The 20,793-nt window shown below is 44.1% G+C and overlaps 1 protein-coding gene across 4 annotated transcripts; it reads left to right on the forward strand.

Moving 5' to 3' along the window:
* The first annotated feature begins 13,242 nt into the window (after positions 1-13,242).
* On the forward strand, positions 13,243-20,424 carry mycn (MYCN proto-oncogene, bHLH transcription factor). 4 transcript variants are annotated; one of them, XM_061704908.1, is made up of 4 exons: positions 13,246-13,420; positions 14,195-14,515; positions 14,816-15,515; positions 17,090-20,424. In XM_061704908.1, the coding sequence occupies exons 3-4, from the start codon at positions 14,837-14,839 to the stop codon at positions 17,818-17,820; spliced, it is 1,410 nt and encodes a 469-aa protein (XP_061560892.1). In that variant the 5' UTR covers positions 13,246-13,420; positions 14,195-14,515; positions 14,816-14,836; the 3' UTR covers positions 17,821-20,424. The 4 variants fall into 4 exon arrangements, with proteins under 4 accessions (XP_061560894.1, XP_061560892.1, XP_061560891.1 ...); XM_061704907.1 differs by having other exon boundaries at positions 14,257-14,515; XM_061704909.1 differs by having other exon boundaries at positions 14,261-14,515.
* Positions 20,425-20,793: the final 369 nt, after the last annotated feature.

Genomic DNA, 20,793 nt, shown 5'->3' on the forward strand with positions numbered 1-20,793 from the left:
AGGACCACATGATAGAGTTTTTAAGAGGACAGGCGGGAGGAAGAAGATTTTTTTTTTTTTTTCTGGGGGTGGGTGGAGTGACCTTGTGGACGCCAGAAAGGTCAAATGGCTGTAGGCTACTGAATCTATTCACAAAGAGCAGAGCGTCAATTGACAGTTAAGCATGATCAATGATGACAAGACGGAGTGGTCTGCTGGAACCAGGGAGGAACATTTTGTCCGAGTGGTTTGAGCCTTGTTCAAACTACAGTGAATCGCAGGGATACGTTCCAGACTCCCCCGCAACTAGTGACAATCTGAGCTCGAGAGACCATACACACACACACACATATATGTATTAGTTCCATAACCTCATAATGAAAGGAAATGCCATTAATATACTCCAGCCTCTCACATAAAGAAACAAAAATGTTTAGAATGTGTTTCTTGTAAGAAAACTAGCATTCCACAATATACAATATGATATAATAGCTATAAAAACATTTAGTGATGACATAATTAAATTGAATGCGAATAAATAATTGTTTGCCACATTTTTTGTTCCAGTTCAGTGGACAATGTACTGCTCCTTCTGGTGTGTGCGCCTTGGCCACCTGGGGGCAGTATAATACAGATATACGGCTACACAAAATCAGTGAGCTGCTTTTTCGGATCCAGAGTCTGCGGTTTATTTGCATCTCAAGAAGAAGGGACATTACTTATGACTTCCAAATTCTCGAAAGGCAGGACCACTGGTTTGAAAGAGGTGTGAAAAAAGCCATCCATGCCTAACTGGAAAAGCCGTCTCTAAACAAAGGCATCGCCTATCATCAGCGTGGAACAATTTCCTGACATCCCTCCCCCCTAAGATTGCTTCACTCTACATAAAGAGTGAAGTTACGACCCTTTGGTATGCAGGACGGTCGTTCACCAGCCACGACGGGTAACAACAACACCCTATTGTGACCACCCCCAGGGGACACCTAACGAGGCATAAACATGGAGACCTAAAATTTTGAACTGAACAAAACCTTTTGGATTAAAGGTAAAAATAAACAAGAAAAAAAGTCCAGTTGCCTCGATTTAACGTATACGTGCCTTGTGGGGTGGCATGTGACGTCGGGGAGTCTGCGTATGAGTGTCTGGACGCGAGCTGTGGCCGACAGCAGCTCCTGATGTATTTATTTTATTCTTTTGTATTTGTTCGCCAGTGCGCTTTCAGGTGTTTATTGATTGGGACAAACAGTCAAGCACACAAATATAAAATGAAAACCCTGACAAGGATCTTTGAGCAGACGCCAACACTGAACTAAGCTTGTGATAACCGGCAAACCCGACTGACTAGGCCACGCCCCTTAAAGACACACAAGGTATTTTATATACAGTCATATAGTGATTCTCCCAAATGTGACCAATTGTTTGTTCTGTAAATGTAGTTTGATAATTGTGTGCTTATATTTCTTCTTTGTTTTACCTTAATGCTTCAAATTGTGAGATGCTTAACTGAGTGACAATCAAGAATTAAACTTGTACATCAAGGTACCCCATCTATACTGCAAAAAAAAAAAAAACATGGTTTAAAAATCTACAATATAGCAGGGGAACACAATACTGTATTCTGTTTTGTTCCCATGATCCTCCACCTTGAAGGTCTCCCACTTCATTTGTACTCTTTCCCTGCACGTCATCTTGCAGGCTAGACGATGCAGACCGCATTCGCTGACAGGTAACGTGTCACACGCACACGCACACATGCACACGCACGCGCACACACACACAGACACGAACAGATGGAGCGGCGTGCTACGTCTGGCGCATAACCTTGCCGGTGGTCACGCGGCACTCGATGCCCCGAGGCGTCCTTTGTGGCAGCCGTCAACGTCAGTAAATGCGCATAGCGGTACACAGCAGCGGGGGTTGGCACCGTGCGCGACATACTAACCGTCCTGTCGGCTTGGGCCTTGCATGGAGTAACGCGGCCTGGCTTTCAGTCCGACATCCACTACCATCTTGGAAATGAAAGCATGTCAGTACAAAGCATAACATGACCGCCAGACTTTATAGTAGGAAATGTACAAAGGAGATTTCTTCCCCCAAACTCGACTTTGATCTTTAAATAAATAAATCAAAACAGACTGACGATTTAGTGGTGCACTCTTTTGATTTTAGTGGTTGTCGGTCTCTCTATGTGCCCTGTGACTGACTGGCGATCAGTCCAGGATGTGTTCTGCCTTTCACCGGATGTCAGCTGGGATAGGCTTCAGCTCCCCATGCCCCAGAACAGGATGAGCGGTATAAACAAGAAAGGTATTTAAATCTAATGTTATTAGGAGCTGTCACTTATTTCGAATACTTCTCTTATGAACAATGATGAAGATAAGGGAAAACCAAACCTAAAGAAAAGAAGGCTGGCACATGCCTGTTAATACCCGCAGTTGAAGACAATTCTCTAGAGATGAAGATGGAAGTTTTCTTTTTTTTGTTTTTTTAAGGGGGGGGGGGGGGGTCATTGCTATGACAACTCCCCTGACTCTCCACATCAAGACATCAAAGATGGAGGTGCGCCCCCATCCCTATTGAACGCGTGGGACACCTCCTCCTGCAGTCATTTACATCTCATTAACTGCATGCATACATACGCACACACGTCTGGGCTACAGCTAAATACTGTACACAAACACGGGTATTTCAATAAACATACACAGTACACACTCTAGACAAGATATATACCAAATCCATTTTAAGAAATGGTGTCTTAAAAAAAAAAAAAAGAAAAATATCAAGGCATAGTTTTTTCCAAACCTATAGACCCAGCTTGTAATCTAAATTGCGGGTAATGCTCTTGAGAGTTGTTTTACAAATGATGTCGGAAGTGGGATGGTTAACCATCGTGTGCCCAGTTTGAATAATTCTTACGACAGATGTGAATGGGACATAGGTCCACATACTACGGATAGCTTCCGGCCACCTTACACTTAAGCGTCAATGGTCAGGGTGGAGCTTTTTCAACCCAATTAACCTGGGTTGAGGGCACAACCTTTGAGAGCTCTGTGATAAATGATGTCAGAAGTGGGATGGTTAGCCTCGATGTTTGCTGTAGAGTGTCCAGTTTAGGACAGGTGGCAAGTTTTGCAATGGACTTTGGAAATCAGTGAAGCGAGCCAGGCTGAAATTTGTTTGAGGTTACTCTGACATATTGGTGTCAGAAGTGGGATGCTTAGCCATGGTGTGACCATAGAGTGGTAGTGATCCATCTACCACACGCTTTAGTATCAGTATACTGATTTTTCAACCCCAACTCAGGTTCAAATCTGGAAACTTTTGAGGATCTCCAATACATGGTGTTAGAAGTGGGATAGTAATCCATGAGGGTCTCCATTGGGTTTCCAGCTACAGACTTTGGAAATGAGTGACCCGACCAGATTCAAATCTGGTTGACGGTACTCACTTGTCAAAGTTGCCTGACAAACTGGTGCGAGAAGTAATAGACAAGTGAGAGACATTCCCACTTTGAAGGACCCATGGGACATATGACCTCAATCGGGACCTAAAATCTGAAGAGCCAGGTAGTGTGATAGTTCCCTAAGAGTCATAAAATCTTGGTTCAATTTGTTTCGATTATTTCATGCATTTGGTTTTACTCGTACCGACTGACACCACAACTGAGATCATTTGGGTCATGTCAGAGACGGTAGATCAAACTGGCGCTTTGAAAACCACAACTGGCCTGAGCACAGGAGGAAAGAATCACTCGTCACAGAGAGAAATGGGTTCTTTGCCCGCTGATAACTAAACGCTGTTAGGACAGCCATTTTCCCTGACTGCCGACTTCCTGTCCTGGTCCGGCTTCAGCAAATCACCCGCGATATCATCACAACAGGGCCAACAACACCGTTTCCTGTCAACACAAATATTTGACTCCAAATTTATGACTCTGGTTTCCTCCTTCTCACCTCTCAAGTAAATAACACTGCCGCCAAGCAGCCTCTCTTCTCTCACCCCGAACCCGGTACTCGTAAGTCAAGCTAATCTGACTGGAACGAACGGACAAGACGGCGCATGTTCGCAGGAAACCCAACGTTCTATTTTCCCCTCGCCTCCAAACTGCTCACTGATGATGTCAGGTGTGATATATCGACCCGGCCGGCTGGGAACCCAACCCTGGAGGTGGAATGCATTTAGCCGCATACATACATGCACATACAAACACACACTCGGAAGGCCTCCCCCCCTGCCAGAGGTGTTGAAATGCTTGTAAGTCTTGAAATGCCAGTTGAGACGTTGAGCTCCCCTTTCACACACACGCGGTGCGCAGCCACAGACAAGAGAGCTGACGAATGGAAGCGTTGAAACTTATTAACCGTCTCCTTTTGTGAGCAGACGAACATTTAGCCTGGCTAATGACCCCTGAGGATCAAAACAAATGCCGGGAGATAAAGATGGGTTAGAGAAAGGAGAGGGTGTGCGCTAAAAAGAGCCCACTGACCTACAGAAGGTTTCGCAGTGTTCACTGGTCCTTTGGGTTATGAGACTATAAGCAGAGGTTACCTTAAAATAATAGAAATAACTACAAACTACAAACTAATTTCAATGGTAGACTTGCCCCTGTTGAAGAAAATCCGTGAAAAGTAGTGACCGCAGTCCTGGATACAACCAGCAGAGGCACTGCTGAATCACGCTCAACTAGTTTGCTGTCTAAAGAAAGTCAAAACATGACCCCTGAGCCGAGGTCCACATCCACACAATGGCGGACCTCCTCATCTTTTGTCACCGTATCATCAACGTTTATACTAATACATGCTAACCGCTGTCATTTTGTATTTACAGCAGCTGACAGCATATACTACTGAATACTGGTATTTCTATTGTAGAGGGAGCTGTTTAAAAAAGAAAAAAGAAATACAAAAATATGAAAAGCATTTCACAACTACTGTCACACTGAACTACTAGTGCATCTTATTTTAAGTTAATGTATTTTTAAAAATACATATTTTCCTAATCAATGGCTCCGCTAATGACGCTGCCACCCAAATTTTTTTATAAATGAAAATGATTATTTTCGGTCATCAACTCCAAAGCAACAGATCGCACTTTAATTCTTCACAGTTTTAGGCAATTTTGGCCAGTCAGAATGCCAAAAAGTCATTTCCAGAAAAGGCACACTGACAACAAAACTAAATCAACTCGTTACACAGACCACATTATCTCAGATCTATTGCACACTTTGGAATTGTCGTCTCAATGGCTTTTGGCTTTGTAAACCAAGAGAATATTAATGGTAAATACATAATTGTTCCTATTTAATATTATCTTTAAATGATATGAAAAAGTGTTTTTGGATAAAACCTGCCCAAATAATTCAGGAGGTACATTACATTATTTTTTGTTGGAGAGTGATGAAATGCTGAAAACAGACTTTTGCAAAGTCCATTTTCAGTCACACAGAATTCATTAGTTGGGTGAATGAAAGGCTATAAAGTATCGAAAAATTACACACACAAGTATCAGATATTTCTTGGCTATTTGGATAAAGCGTTAGCATTATACACACAGTCATTTAGTCTTTTATTTTGTCCCCTTCGTGTCCTTTAAGAAGTGAAGACGTTCTTACAAACGTTGCTGGTTGATTTGGCGGTTCATAGACACATTCTTGCTTGCTTTCTCATGATTGCGCGATAAAAGCAGCATTTTTCTTTAGATTTCTCTTCACGTATCCGTTCATCACAACAAACAAAAGCTATTTTGCGTAATAACGTCCCACTCCACCTTCTTCCCTCAGACCCGCACCGGCTCACTGCCTCAAGCTGGCTTTCACACAGTCAATATCATGATTATGCGTTATCTGCATTTTTTGATCAAAACAGCTGCTAAAACAAGTCAGCGTTTGCCAAACGTTTAAGTCAATGATGCTTTTTTTTTTTTTTTTTTTTTTAAACAAACAGCGTATAATACTGTGCTAGACACGGTCGGTACAGTATAAATCAAGGCAACATTTGACTTTTAAAATGCACAAATGGGCCAGGTTAAAATGTGCATACAGAATATGTAAAACGGTTTAATTTTAATCCATAAATAATTTATTTAAATGTTTTTAAATGTATTGTTTACATTGAGTTTTATTAACATTAATTAACCCTGCGAATAGTTGGCCCGTCCAAGTTGTACTCAGCCTTTCGCCCCAAATCAGTCGGGTTCAGTTTCATTTTGGGCTTCAGCAGCCACGCTAGCCTGAAGAACCGACAAATGCGCTGGCTGTCAAGTCAAAAAAATAAAATCCGGACTCCAATCAGCATCATGCGCCGCCGTTTTAGCCTCGGCCGAAAAATCCGGAAAACTGAAATGGTAAAGAACAGTTTAATGCTTTATCTCCACAATTGAGCACGACATAGTTCTGAATCTTAACACATTTTCAGCAATTATCTTTAAACATGTATAACGTATTTAGAAACAAATCTCTGCATGTCCTTTACAGGGTCTATGACAAGATCAATGAATACAAAATAAATAAAACATGACTAGATACATTAACTAAACAATCTTAGGAGAAAAAAAAATGGCTAAATTAATGCCCAAAAATATTACAAGATGTAAAAGCTCTGTGAGTCAGACTAAAGAACATACTTTGCCAACTGCTGGTATAAATGCACCTGGACAGCTCGTTTACAAGTTAAACATTACCGGACATCTTCAGTGTCGCAAAAACAGGACACGCAGGACAGATATACACGTTGATTATTTAAGCATGTCTTTGCTTATTAGAGCGCATTTAACAGGCTGTGACTGTGCTGTCTGTTTGACTGACCCCCACATCAACATCAGTCAAAACAGGTTTCCGTTGCGTGATTCACGAGCCTACAAACTCGCCAAAGTCTCCGCTTTCTACAAACAGCAACAACAGGCCAGTAAAGCTGTCAAAGTAAACGTGGATTTACGCGCGCCACTTTAAACATTCGGACCAAAGTTTTTTTTGTTTCGTTTTTCTCGTAGGCTGACGTTTGGGGAAAATAATGTCGCGCATGTTTGCAACAATGGTGCGGGACATCAAACCGAGGGGATCCTGTTTCTGGCGCCCTTGTTGTTAATCCATCACTGATATTGCTTTCCGGTTGATCGTCAGGCTTTCTAATGATGTTCACCTTCGGGGCCACGCCGTTTGATTCACGGTCACGACTCGATCCATAACTGGTAATGTGACCCATGAAACAGTGATGCACAATTAGCGACCATTTTACGCTCGAACAAGAACGGCTGAGGTCTGGAACAGATCAATTCAATGAATAAATAAACAGTAAAGCCCAATTCAGGCACATAAAAATATACTGTATGTATTAAAACGCTAATGTGAAAGCTAAAAGAAATAAACTATTTCAAGCAAGCTTAGGTAGTCCATCATTGTCATGACGAAGTAGGTCTGCAGGTTTGCTGGACCAGCCAGGAAGCCGCTCCTGTTTTATTAGCATCAATGCTAACGTTACAGTTCGGAGTTTTGTGGGTGTGGCGACTTACCGCTTGCTTTAAACGAGTCCCCTGTGCGGTTTTTAAGATGATCTTACTTTATGCGTAGACGACGGTGTCTTTTAACAACCATGTGATTGCGCCACATTGTTGTGTGCCTCCATGTTTATGTTCTTGGAGCAATGCACAACTTTTTAGTCTGCCTTTATTACTGCTCTTTTCACCGCATTTCTCCATAATAGTCATGTAAATTTCATTTTTTGAGGGTGCACTGAACTGTCCGCTGATATGCTGAAGTTTTGACTTTAGAAGCTTATTATTTCTGAAAATTTTGGTCAAATTAGAAACTGTACAACCTTGGGGGCATTCGACTTTAAAGGTTCCACTGTTCACACTTTACCGCCGCTTAAACATAACAATGCATCTTATCTATACTTTCACTTCCGTAAAATGATGAGAAATGTCAAAACACATTTATCGGTGCTCATCTTTAGGAAAGTTCCCACACAGCTTGGAATGCCTGGTTGCCGGTCGCGTGAAATAACTTGACGCATTCTACCCGTGCACGGGCAGCACAAGCCGCAAGTCATCACGATGCGTAGGTGCATAATGTTCGGTTGATGTTGGCGTGCCAAAATCGACTTTTGAAACGGTTAGCTGGCAATGGAAGTCGTTTTCAAACTATGTTTCTTGGAGCCAATACCTTCAGGCAATCATCCAAGTGTGCCTAAAGGCGTTCATACATGACGCTGTGTGACTCATCTGATTTGCCGGTTTAATTGAACCGGTAGACCTGGAGGCCAACAGGGTTTGCGGGCATGATCGAACAAGAAAGATTCCACTTTACTTTCACTTCAAAAAAAAGTTATCAACTCAATTGTGCATGTTCTAAAAGGTTAGAACATTTCCGTGACAAAAGCACACACAGTGGGGTGGGAATTTGAACACGGGCAAACATGTTCTCTAATCATATTTGTCATGTCGGTTTATATAGTGGGCAACTGCCTTCTTAATGAATTCCTCAGTGCTGTGTTGGAACTCGCTTCAGATTACCCCCCCCCCCCCCCCCCCACAGGCCTTGCAAACTGTATGATGACGTCAATTTGAACAGCCTTATCAGAAAAGAAATAACTACTTTGCATATGAATCATCATCAACAGGAAAAGATGGAAAATTTGTGTTCCTCAAGGTGAAACTATACTTGAGGCTCATTTGGTTGCCCATCCGTGACTGTCGGGATAATGCTTGGGATAATGACGTAAGTACTAGTTGTAACAATTCAGAAGGATTTGCTGGACATTGCTGCAGGTTTTTTTTGTTTTGTTTTTTTTCCCCCCACCAAACCCCTCAAATTTCCCAAACTCCATTTTTGAAAAATAAACGCACTAAAACCAACATGAGATACAGGAGACTTTCCAATAACTTCTTAAACAGTTGACTTCTAATTCCATATTGACATTTTGCCAATTCTACACAGCTCTGCTGTTACGTGACTGTATTCATTGTTACAGCTTCGTCATTCTGCGTTATTTGCATAACCGTTGTTGATCAGTATCACCACACGAGTGGCCACCCAAGTGCTTGACGACTGTGCATCATTTGCCCAATTCTCATTGTATCAACTTGAGCACTTTACCGGTAACCTTACGTTGCTCAGTGACTCTCCGTACTTGTGTTTTTATGTCCTAAATGTAGATTTTGTCATAGTAGCTTGTTGGCTGTTACACTAGAGTGGCTCCAACTACCACAGACAAATTTCCCTTTCCCGGTTTTTGACATACTTGGCCAGTAAAAATTATTCTGATACAAATAACTGAATCCGTCAGAGCGAAATAAATAAAATAACTAAATTAATGACGCGCCTACGTCACTGTAGCAGCATGTCTTAGCAGCATCCACTGCGGGTGACTTATGAATATTTTATCATAACTGGCCTAATTGCTTAACCATCTATATGCTTGTCGAGCAGTGAATGAAGTGCATGGGGGGTTTCACGTCACAGTTAGCATTCAAAACAACAGATGTTCCCTCTTTTCCTGCACCTTTTAGTTTGATGTCTTTTGTATACTTCCTTCTATTTTATTTTACCCTCTTGTATTGAATTTTTTCTTTAATGTATCTTAATGGCAACACGGTGTCCGACTGGTTAGAGCGTCAGCCTCACAGTTCTGAGGACCCGGGTTCAATCCCCGGCCCCGCCTGTGTGGAGTTTGCATGTTCTCCCCGTGCCTGCGTGGGTTTTCTCCGGGCACTCCGGTTTCCTCCCACATCCCAAAAACATGCATTAATTGGAGAGTCTAAATTGCCCGTAGGCATGACTGTGAGTGCGAATGGTTGTTTGTTTCTATGTGCCCTGCGATTGGCTGGCAACCAGTTCAGAGCGGACCCCGCCTCCTGCCCGATGACAGCTGGGATAGGCTCCAGCACGCCCGCGACCCCAGTGAGGAGAAGCGGCTCAGAAAATGGATGGATGGATGTATCTTAATAAGCCTCCTTTGGACATGTGTTGAACACTTCAAGCATCTGCTTTGTCCAATGTTTTTGTGATGTCCATTTCAAATAAACCTAGACGGAGGTTGAGTGATCCAGCAACGCATCAAAGCATTACCTCCAAATGTGGGTTTCACTTTTTCTTTGGCTTTTTGCAAGGAGCAGCAATCTGCATTTCACAGCATTCACCTGCATGACAGGAATTTTTTTTTAAACTGCGATGATACATGTTCTTTTTGGCATTTTATCAAACTATCTTCACTCATGGTTAAAGTGCATTTGATTGTTTATGTCAGTTAACTTCTTTGTTACATCAGTCATCTTCTTCGTAGAGATGACAGCTAAGAATATGTTGCTTGTGGCGTGTCCAGTTAAGAGATGTTTTACGTTGGAGACAGTTTGACTCTGAACTGGATTAATTAAATTTCTCATTATTACATTAATGGGAAATATTACTGTGAAAACTGAATGGATCAAAGGTCCACCAGGCAATTAAGCAGCACTGTGCAACTTCCCCTCCACACTTGACAGTCAATTGAAAAAAAAAAAAAAACTCTCTAGTGTGTTTTAGTTTCACATAGGAAGCTCCTGTAGCTGCTGGAGCATCGGAGCTGAACAGTAGTTTGAGAAAGTTAAAGACAAGAGCCTGTGGGGAGTTTTTTCCACTCCTTGAACCGTCTCCCCCGGTCCCAGGAAACTCCCTGCTAGTCGTCCTCGAATGAGACAGCAGCTGCACATTCTCACTTTTCCCTGGCTGTTTGAAGTCAATCCCAAAAACAAACAACTAAAAAAAAAAAGAGAGAAAAAGATCACCTCTGGCATTAACGCTACCCCAGCAGACATCATTTTGCGGCGCGTGGCTGATATGAAGGTGCGATACAACCCTGCGTTCTGCTCAAGTCATCTTCCATTGTTTGACTGGGAAAACAGGAGGAAGTCACTTCTCCTCCTCCTCCTCCTCCTTACAGATGGCCTTCAAATCGAAGCCATTGTGTAAACGGTTGCCCTGTGTCAATATCAGTGTGTGTGTGCCTGCGCAGATAATTACAGATGTGTCCTTCCTTCAAAGCTGTCATTAAAAAAGGGGGGAATGGGGATGACTCCAGGCTACAACCACCTTGCGCTTAAGTAACACAGTCTTAGCCCGGGGACAAGTGAACGCACCACTACTTACTGTACACCTTATAGCAGTGTTTCCTAGCCTTTATTGAGCCTGAGCACAGTGTTGTCACAATACAGAAATGTTTTGATATTGTAATGGCCTCGTATGTGGTCAAGGATGACACAGTCGCTGATGCACTTCATTCGCTTTGTTATCATGAGCTGCAACAGAGTGCAAGAATGACAACTCAAATCCAAGTTCGCCACACACAGACTGACTGTAGTGTCCCTTTGCTGATGTCACAACTGCCAATCACCAGGACCTCCCTTGACGGCCCACACTCAGAGTTCAGATATTACAACCCCAATTCCAATGAAGTTGGGACGTTGTGTTAAACATAAATAAATACGAATACAATGATTTGCAAATCATGCTCAGCCTATATTTCATTGAATACACTACAAAGACAAGATATTTAATGATCAAACTGATCAACTTTATTGTTTTTAGCAAATAATCATTAACTTAGAATTTTATGGCTGCAACACGTTCCCAAAAAGCCGGGACAGGTGGCAAAAAAGACTGAGAAAGTTGAGGAATGCTCATCAAACACCTGTTTGGAACATCCCACAGGTGAAGAGCCTAATTGGGAGCAGGTGGGTGCCATGATTGGGTATAAAAGGAGCTTCCCCGAATTGATCAGTCATTCACAAGCAAAGATGGGGCGAGGTTCACCTCTTTGTGAACAACTGCGTGAGAAAATAGTCAAACAGTTTAAGGACAATGTTCCTCAACGTACAATTGCAAGGAATTTAGGGATTTCATCATCTACGGTCCATAATATCATCAAAAGGTTCAGAGAATCTGGAGAAATCACTGCATGTAAGCGGCAAGGCCCAAAACCAACATTGAATGCCCGTGACCTTCGATCCCTCAGGCGGCACTGCATCAAAAACCGACATCAATGTGTAAAGGATATCACCACAAGAGCTCAGGAACACTTCAGAAAACCAATGTCAGTAAATACAGTTCGGCGCTACATCCGTAAGTGCAACTTGAAACTCTACTATGCAAAGCAAAAGCCATTTATCAACGACATCCAGAAACGCCGCCGGCTTCTCTGGGCCCGAACTCATCTAAGATGGACTGATGCAAAGTGGAAAAGTGTTCTGTGGTCTGACGAGTCCACATTTCAAATTGTTTTTGGAAATTATGGACGTCTTGTCCTCCGGGCCAAAGAGGAAAAGAAGCATCTGGACTGTTATGGACGCAAAGTTCAAAGCCAGCATCTGTGATGGTATGGGGCTGTGTTAGTATGTAAGGGTAACTTGCACATCTGTGAAGGCACCATTAATGCTGAAAGGTACATACAGGTTTTGGAGAAACATATGCTGCCATCCAAGCAACGTCTTTTTCATGGACGCCCCTGCTTAAGACAATGCCAAACCATATTCTGCACGTGTTACAACAGCGTGGCTTTGTAGTAAAAGAGTGCGGGTACGAGACTGGCCTGTCTGCAGTCCAGACCTGTCTCCCATTGAAAATGAGTGGCACATTATGAAGCGTAAAATACAACAACGGAGACTCCGGACTGTTGAACAGCTGAAGCTGTACATCAAGCAAGAATGGGAAAGAATTCTACCTACAAGGCTTCAACAATTAGTGTTCACACTTCCCAAACCTTTATTGAATGTTGTTAAAAGAAAAGGTGATGTAACACAGTGGTAAACATGGCCTTGTCCCAGCTTTTTGGGAACGTGTTGCAGCCATAAAATTCCAAGTTCATGATTATTTGCTAAAAACAAATTTGTCAGTTTGAACATTAAATATCTTGTATTTGTAGTGTATTCAATTAAATATAGGTTGAACATGATTTGCAAATCATTGTATTCTGTTTTTAATTATGTTTAACACAACGTCCCAACTTCATTGGAATTGGGGTTGTACAAGACTATACTTGCATGAAATACTTTCTGAAATGATACCCCTGCAGAAACCAAAAACATCAGTAAAAGCAGTGCAATCACAGATTGCAAAATATGGAACTTCACACTCTTAGCATTTATATTCATTCAAAAAATAATAATAATGGGCAGAGTGGAATTAGCACACTTAACATTAGTCATTGTTGTTATGTCAAAAACAACTGAAATGATTTGTCGTCAAATGATCTTTGATGAACAACAATGATGTCACAAAGCCAAGCAATGACACATCTAAGTAAAGGATAAAAGAGCTGCTCATCTGTAATATATATATATATATATATATATACACACACACACACACACACACACTGTAGCGATCCAAGAAATCCATTACAAAAGAGTGATGCAAGGACAACTGAAATTGTGGGAGCTAAACTAAAGAAGCTTTGAGACGCCACTGGCACTGGTATGTTATGACTTTTATTCCTTGAGTGTTTGTTACATGTGCTGTTAGATAGAAATATTATGAGTTGTATGCTGAGCATTGGACAAAGTTGAGTCTGACATCTAAATATCTTTCTGTCTTTGATGTAAGCTTATCAACCCCACTGAAAACTCCTGTAAATAGTTGAAGTGTGCAATAAAGCTCAATATAAAACTGCAGTTTTATATATATTTGGATATGATGATCTCTCTGATGTGTCGCAGAGCAGTGGGAATCACTGCCTTAAAGAAAAAAAAGAAAGTTGGTCATTTCATCACCAAATGTATCTCATTTTTGTTCAAAAAAAAACGAAAAAAAAACATCTGGGATGCTCATTTTGCCTGCCTTTACAAAAGTAACCGTGAGAGGGCGCAGTAAGCCTTAAATAACCGCAACCAGTGAAGCTGCTGACCCTCAGACAAAAGAAAATACAAGACTGTATGGCTCTCACAAATGGGAGGGAAACATTACTGTAAGCCATTTGGTGCAAATGTGATGCGCACGAGAGCACAGATGAGCATTAGAAATGCTTTTAAACCGGTCATGTCAAGTGCCATAAATTTGCCATAAATACACATTAGGAGGGAAGAGGAAAGGCTATAAGATAGATATAAATATATATATAATTTTTTTATGAAATGTGCATTTTAATAATAAAAGGAAGGTAATCATAAAAGGAATGCATATAGTTTTAGAATAACTACTATGGTATAAACAGTGACAATTTGATTCCATCAGCCTTTTGTTTTGTCGCAGTCCCTTTTCCACTCTTTTCTTGATGTCTCGTTTTTAATGTTTATCTCCGTTCACCTTGAGAGAAAGAGAGGCTGACGATCCACAACCATAACACCCCACCCACCCGCTCCTCCGGCCACGGCGAGTGGGAGGAGCCAAGCCCGCCTTTGCCTGGCTGCCTCGCGAGTGTAAAACAGTGCAGCCCGCCACGGTGCGTGTCAGAGGACTGCCCTTGCTCCCCACGTCGATGACTGCTCCACATCTGGTGTCTGTGCCGCTCCTGCTGACTGCCACTGTCGAGACCAACTGGTCCACGCGTGAACAAGCACAAGTCAGGATAAGGTAAGCGTCCAGCCACCTCCTCCCATCTCGTGTCGAATGCGTGCGCTGTCATTTGCAAACTTGCAGCTTTTACGCACGGGTGGCACATTTCACGCACGGAGTGGGAGGGCGTGCGATTTTTTTTTTTTCCCCAAAAAGTCACGCAGGAGTGAGCGTGGAATGCAGTGTGGAGGCAGACTTGCGTGTCTGCGTGTGGGCTTTGACTCAACGCGTGTGTCTTCAGATAGAACAAGGAGCTTCATGTGTTTTTTCTTTTCTCTCTCTCTCTCCTTTTTTCCCCCCTTTGTCGTTCCACGCCAGGTTTCTGAAGCGTGGGAAAGGATGCCGGCGGTCGTAAGCAAAAACTCTGACATGGAGTTTGACTCTTTACAACCGTGCTTCTACCCGGATGAGGACGACTTCTACTTCTGCGGTCCCGACTCCGCGCCACCGGGGGAGGACATCTGGAAGAAATTCGAGTTGCTGCCCACTCCGCCCCTTTCCCCGAGCCGAGCCGCGCTACCCGGGGAGCCGGCGGCGGCCCCCCCGGAGGCGGACCTCCTGGGCTTCGGCTTGGGGGACCCGCTGGACTGGGCCTCGGAGCTGCTGCTCCTGCCCGAAGACGATATCTGGGGGGCGTCCGACGATTTGGATCTGTTCGGTTCCGCTTTGGATACAAACCCAAACAGCATCATCCTGCAGGACTGTATGTGGAGTGGATTCTCGGCCAGGGAGAAGCTGGAGAGGGCGGTCACGGAGAAACTGGGCAAGGCTATTACGAGTGCCACGGCCACGGTGACCGCTCCGGCTCCCGCGACGACGGCGACCGCGGTGGCCGCTGCTGCCGGGAGGCGGGACGTGTGCGTAAAAGCGCCCGAGGCGGTGAGCCGCAACGCGGCGTCGGAGTGCGTGGACCCCGCTGTGGTGTTCCCCTTCCCCGTGAACAAGAAGAGCGGGAGCGGGGACTCGAACGCCGGCGTGAGCGCGTCCACGACCCACGGGAGCGCCCACAGCGACTCCGGTAAGAATAAAGACCGCACGCGAACAAAATGTCTTTTGTCTTACGCGAGTGACGGCCTAACGCAACAATAACAAAAGCGCACTGTGCGAACCCTGGAATGACTTGTTCATATGACTGGCGCGCAATAGGATTACTACACACGCACTCTGGTGAAGTGACACAGTCTCAACTGGGAACTGCCTTGATGCGAGCAGACGCATCTCCTTCCGGCAGATGGCGGCAAAATAGGTCATTGTTTTTGCCTGTGTGCCCAGTTGGCATGTGGGTGGGGGGGAACAAAACAAAACAAAAATTCATCTGCAGAATTTCTAAACGCTGAACAGGGTTTAAAAATGGCAACAAAAGAGGTGATCAAGTGCCTGCATTGGGTCTTGAGTGAGATTTACATCACGATCGCATTTGTGTGCACATTGCCACTTATCGGACACATCATGTGCCCCAAACATGATGATGTCATCAGCTAAGGGTTGCCTCTTGGACTACAACAAAAACACGTCGAGGCTCCACTGTTATGGAGGGAGAGAAAGTGGGAGCATTTCTCCATTTACGAATACCTTAAACAAACAGGAGCACAAAAAACCCACCGAGCTTGGCAAGGAGCGTCCGCTCATGGCAGCCTCGCCAAAACGCCGCCTCCGCCGCACACAAGGCAGAGGAGGGCCCTCTCTCTCTCTCTTTTTTTTTTGTTTTGTTTTTTTTAAGGGGGCTGACAGCTTTGAACGAGCGCTCCATCTCGACAGCTGTCTGCCTGGCGGCCCTCCAAGCCGGGGGTGGGGTAGCGGAGTGGGAGTGGGCGGGGGCTTAAAAGTGTGGCGATCCGATTGCTGCCGCGCGCACGCACGCCGTGTCCGTAAGATTCACACAGTCAATAAGAGACAATGCAAAAAAATAAAAAATAAATACAAAATACAAAAAGTCACGCTTCTAGTCCTTTACAAGCCAAACAATCCTTAAAATATCTCTCGAAAGCTTGTAGGTGCAACGCCATCTGCTGGATCTTCTTGATCAATGCACCTCCTGGCCCTGCTACAAGTGGACTGTAACGGCAAAAGCCAAAAGAAGCTCTAGCACGCGCACCGCTTCAGGGATATTCACCAAATTTTAAAGGGTTCTTGTTAAGGATGTTTGCCACGCATCCGCAGAGTTTCAGCATGTAATCATTGGACACTTCGTTTACAGCGTCAGGTAGAACGGCTTATTTTAAAGACGAGGGGTCCATCTTCATCCAAGGTCAAAGTCAGTGCCCGACTGCTGCTTCCTCGCCATGGGAGAGACGGCGGGCGACTTCTCACTCGTCCCGCCCGGACGAAGCAGATTAGATGTTGCAAAGGCAGAGAGCCAACTTGCCTGCTCAGCAGTGAGACTCGACGTATCAACAACGCCTGCGCGGCAGATTAGCCGAGCAGTGACTGACACTAAGCATTAAGGCGCTTCTGTTTATGCAAACAGCATTGAGCAACACTCCCGTTTATTGGTCACGCATAAGACGCGCACCCATGCATACCTGTCACCAGCTGGTACATACATAACATTGTGACAGATTATCTCATGCACATTCTGTTTTACTTTCCCAGAAGAAGACGAGGAGGAAGAGGAGGATGATGAAGATGACGAAGAAGAGGATGATGATGATGACGACGACGACGACGACGAGGAGGAAGAGGAGGAGATTGACGTGGTTACAGTAGAAAAGAGGCGTTCCACAATCAGCAAAGCGTCAGCTGTGGCTTCCAGAAGTCAAGACCAGAGGGGTGCCGCCTCGGGGTCCGGCGCGGCGGGTCGCTTCGTCAGTCGAGCGCCCCAGGAGCTCATCCTGAAGAGGAGCTCGGTGCACCAGCATCAACACAACTACGCCGCACCCTCGCCGTACACGTCAGACGACGACCCGGCGCCGCCTCCGAAGAAGCAGAGGACGTCTGACGCCCCCCGACCCCCGACCAGAACCGCCTCCTCGTCCTCGTCGTGCGGCTCCGTCGCGTCGGGCCCGCGCAGCAAGCGCAGCTACAGCGGGGACAGCAGCCCGAGGGGCGGCTCCGACTCGGAGGACAGCGAGCGCCGGCGCAACCACAACATCTTGGAACGTCAGCGCCGCAACGACCTGCGCTCCAGCTTCCTGACGCTGCGCGACCACGTGCCCGAGCTGGCGCACAACGAGAAGGCGGCCAAGGTGCTGATCCTGAAGAAGGCCACAGAGTACGTGAGCTCCCTGGACAGGGAGGAACGGCGGCTCCAACAGGAGAAGGTCAGGCTGCAGGCCCGTCGGCAGCAACTGATGCGCCGACTGGAGCAGGCGAGGACTCGCTGACGCGTCGCCGCCCAAAACACTCACACACGTTCCCGGGGCGACGCCCGGCCGCCACCACCTCTACCGAAAACCTCCTCATCAACCCAGTCTGTATGGGTAAACATTGAGTTGGCCTATACACTTATTAAGCACAGACACACAGGCCCGCATGTGCAAAAACATCTCGGAGGACGACTCGTCACACACTAACGTGAGGGAGAGGGGCCGATGCTTACTGGAGGGATCTTCGGACTTTCACTGCCGCCACTTTTTTTGCACATTTGTTGACATTAAGAATGTTTAGGATTTACTTTTTCAGTCCAGTCACATTGAGGAACGATAAAGAATGAGGAAATAAGAGGCTTTTTTATATCATGTTTTGGTATTAATTTGTATGATAAGCATTTTTTTTTTTCTGTACTCACTGTGACACCAGCCTGGAATTCAGTGGGATTCCTACCGGGACCAGTGTTGGAGGGCACTTTGCTCCGAGCGCTCGATTTAACTTAGAATTCGTGCACACCTCTAACTTTGCCTTCACCACTGCAAAAGCGGACAAATTTATAAGAAATAGAAAAACAAAGACTATATAGACACAAGCGATGATGCCACTACAGGTTTTCTTTCTCCCCTCACTCCTCGATCACACTGGTGCGCCAGCCAAGTAAATGGATGTATACCTGTGCACCTTCCTAGCCGACACTTTTGTATATACAGTGGATACACACCTGTGTTCAAATGCCAGGTTTTTGTAATACGGAGAAAAAAAAAAAAAAAAACGAGATCAAGATAAATCTTTGCATAACCTTTTCCATCATTATTGTGACCTGTAACCTGTGCAATGCAATGAAAAAAACTGAGATGTGTTTGCACAAGTGTGCACACCCTTTAAACTGGGAATGTGGCTGTGTTCAGGATTAATCAATCACATTTAAACTCATGTTAAGTCGGGGTCAGCACACACCTGCCACCATTTGAAGTGCCTCTGATTAACCCCAAATAAAGTTGAGCTGTTCTAGCAGGCTTTTCAGGACATTTTTGTAGTCATGTCTGCAGAGAGCATGCACAGCGTTGGAGGGAAACCATTTAAGTTATCAGTCACAAGAAGGGTCCAAAAGAATTGCAAAGGTATTAAATATACCATGAAAGACCACAACATTACCAAGAACTAAACATTTCTCCAAAATAGAAGAAAAAACTGGTCAGGCTGATAAAACTTTGCAAAAACGCTTGAACTCTCCAAATGTGGGAAACCATGTTATGGTCAGATGAAACCAAGGTTTCACTTTTAGCCATGATTTCCAAAGGTCTGTCTGGCACAAACATGACACTGCTTAACACAAAACAACACACCATACTTAATGTTGGTGGTTGCATCACGCCTGTGAGTCGTTTTTCTTCAGTTGCAACTGGAGCCTTAGACATGCTGGAGAGTTTCATGAATCGATCTAAATGCCAGACAGTGATGGAACAAAACCTTGAGGCTTCTGCTAGTAAGCTGTAGCTGAAGAGGAACATCATCTTTCAGCACGACAATGACGCAAACTATACATCCAAATCAACAAAAGAATGGCTTCACTAGAAGAAGCAGGTGTTGAAATGGCCCACCCAGAGTCCAGATCTGAATTCGATCAAACATCTGAAGAGGGCCATCCTTGCACAGGAGATGCCCTCGCAATCTGATAGATTTGGAAGGTTTTTGACAAGGAGAATGGGCATATTTTGCCACATTAATAGACTCCTTCCCAAAAAGGAGGAGTAAGGAGGCTGAGGTGCTCCAACAATGTGTTAGTTTGAGGGTGTGCATATTTATGCAACCAGGTTATTGTACAGATTTTTTTCCCCCTACTTAAAAGATCCCCCCCCCCCCCCCCCCAATTGAGTTGTGCATGTTATAGTTTACATTAATTTGGGAAAAGGTTTTGAAATGATTTAACGTAGTCTGATTTCTTTCCATCACAAAAATCTTGCATTGGAACATGGGTGCATAGACTTTTTTTCTTTTTTTTTTTTTTTTTTTTTTTTTTTTTTACATCCACCGTCAAAAACAGTGTACAGACAAAAATACACTCAGATCTGCCTTGTTTTGTAAAACATTTTGTCCTTGGTTTTTTATATAAATATATACATGTCAGGAAGCTGCCAATAATAACTAGACTGGAAGTTTATATACCTTTAAAAAGTACTGTAAAGGCCTCCATTTTTGAGAGTCATGAACTTTGTAATATAACTATATATTGCTTTTATTCCTCCCTCTTTTTTTCTTTGTATAATTTTACTAATTCTACAGACCTTTTACGCTTTTTAGTGTGAACCTGATACATACTAAATTTGATACTTATATTTTCGTATGAAAATGAGTTCTCGGTAGATATCACTTATCTTTTTTCATCTTCAATCTCAAACTTTTGTACAGCAAATGTGTTCTATCCACATGTACTTTTTATTCTTTTTTTCCCTCCCTCTCTTTTGTTTATATTTGTAACTATCGGGTGCATAGAATTGGGTATATGGATATGAGATGTTCCCCCCCCCCCATCCCGATTTTTAAAATGTACATTTATTAGTGCTGCAACTCATAGCACTTTGAAATACCTCATTTTGACAAATAAATAGACATCATTAAACCGACATCTTGGCTGTTGAGGATCTTTTACCTACCACTTTCCCCTCGTCACACACCTCCCTGTATTTATTTGACTATTTCCCTATTTGTTGTCTTGCTCATCCTGACAAAGAAATCAAGAGTTATGGATGCTCTTCCCCTGTATCCTCTCAAAGCCACCTACACACACTTCAAGTGCGTTGAAACACACGCACACACACACACACGCTCACTTCGTACATTGTTCGGGCCGTCGCCATGGAAACTAGAGCAGCTGCTGAGTGGCAGACACAGAGAGTGAGTCTTTTATTTGTGTATTTCTGCCTGTGTGCATGAATGCAAATGTGTGTGTCTACCTATTGTACAACACCCCCGCCGATCGCCGCCAC

Source organism: Phycodurus eques, chromosome 18 (assembly GCF_024500275.1).
Source record: "Phycodurus eques isolate BA_2022a chromosome 18, UOR_Pequ_1.1, whole genome shotgun sequence".
In the NCBI taxonomy this organism is placed as follows: domain Eukaryota; kingdom Metazoa; phylum Chordata; class Actinopteri; order Syngnathiformes; family Syngnathidae; genus Phycodurus; species Phycodurus eques.

Bases quoted from the DNA above. Each gene is read 5' to 3' on its own strand.
- mycn (XM_061704908.1), top strand. From the start codon at position 14,837: ATGCCGGCGGTCGTAAGCAAAAACTCTGACATGGAGTTTGACTCTTTA. The intron at 15,516-17,089 runs GTAAGAATAAAG...TTACTTTCCCAG, and splicing joins GAGCGCCCACAGCGACTCCG to AAGAAGACGAGGAGGAAGAG.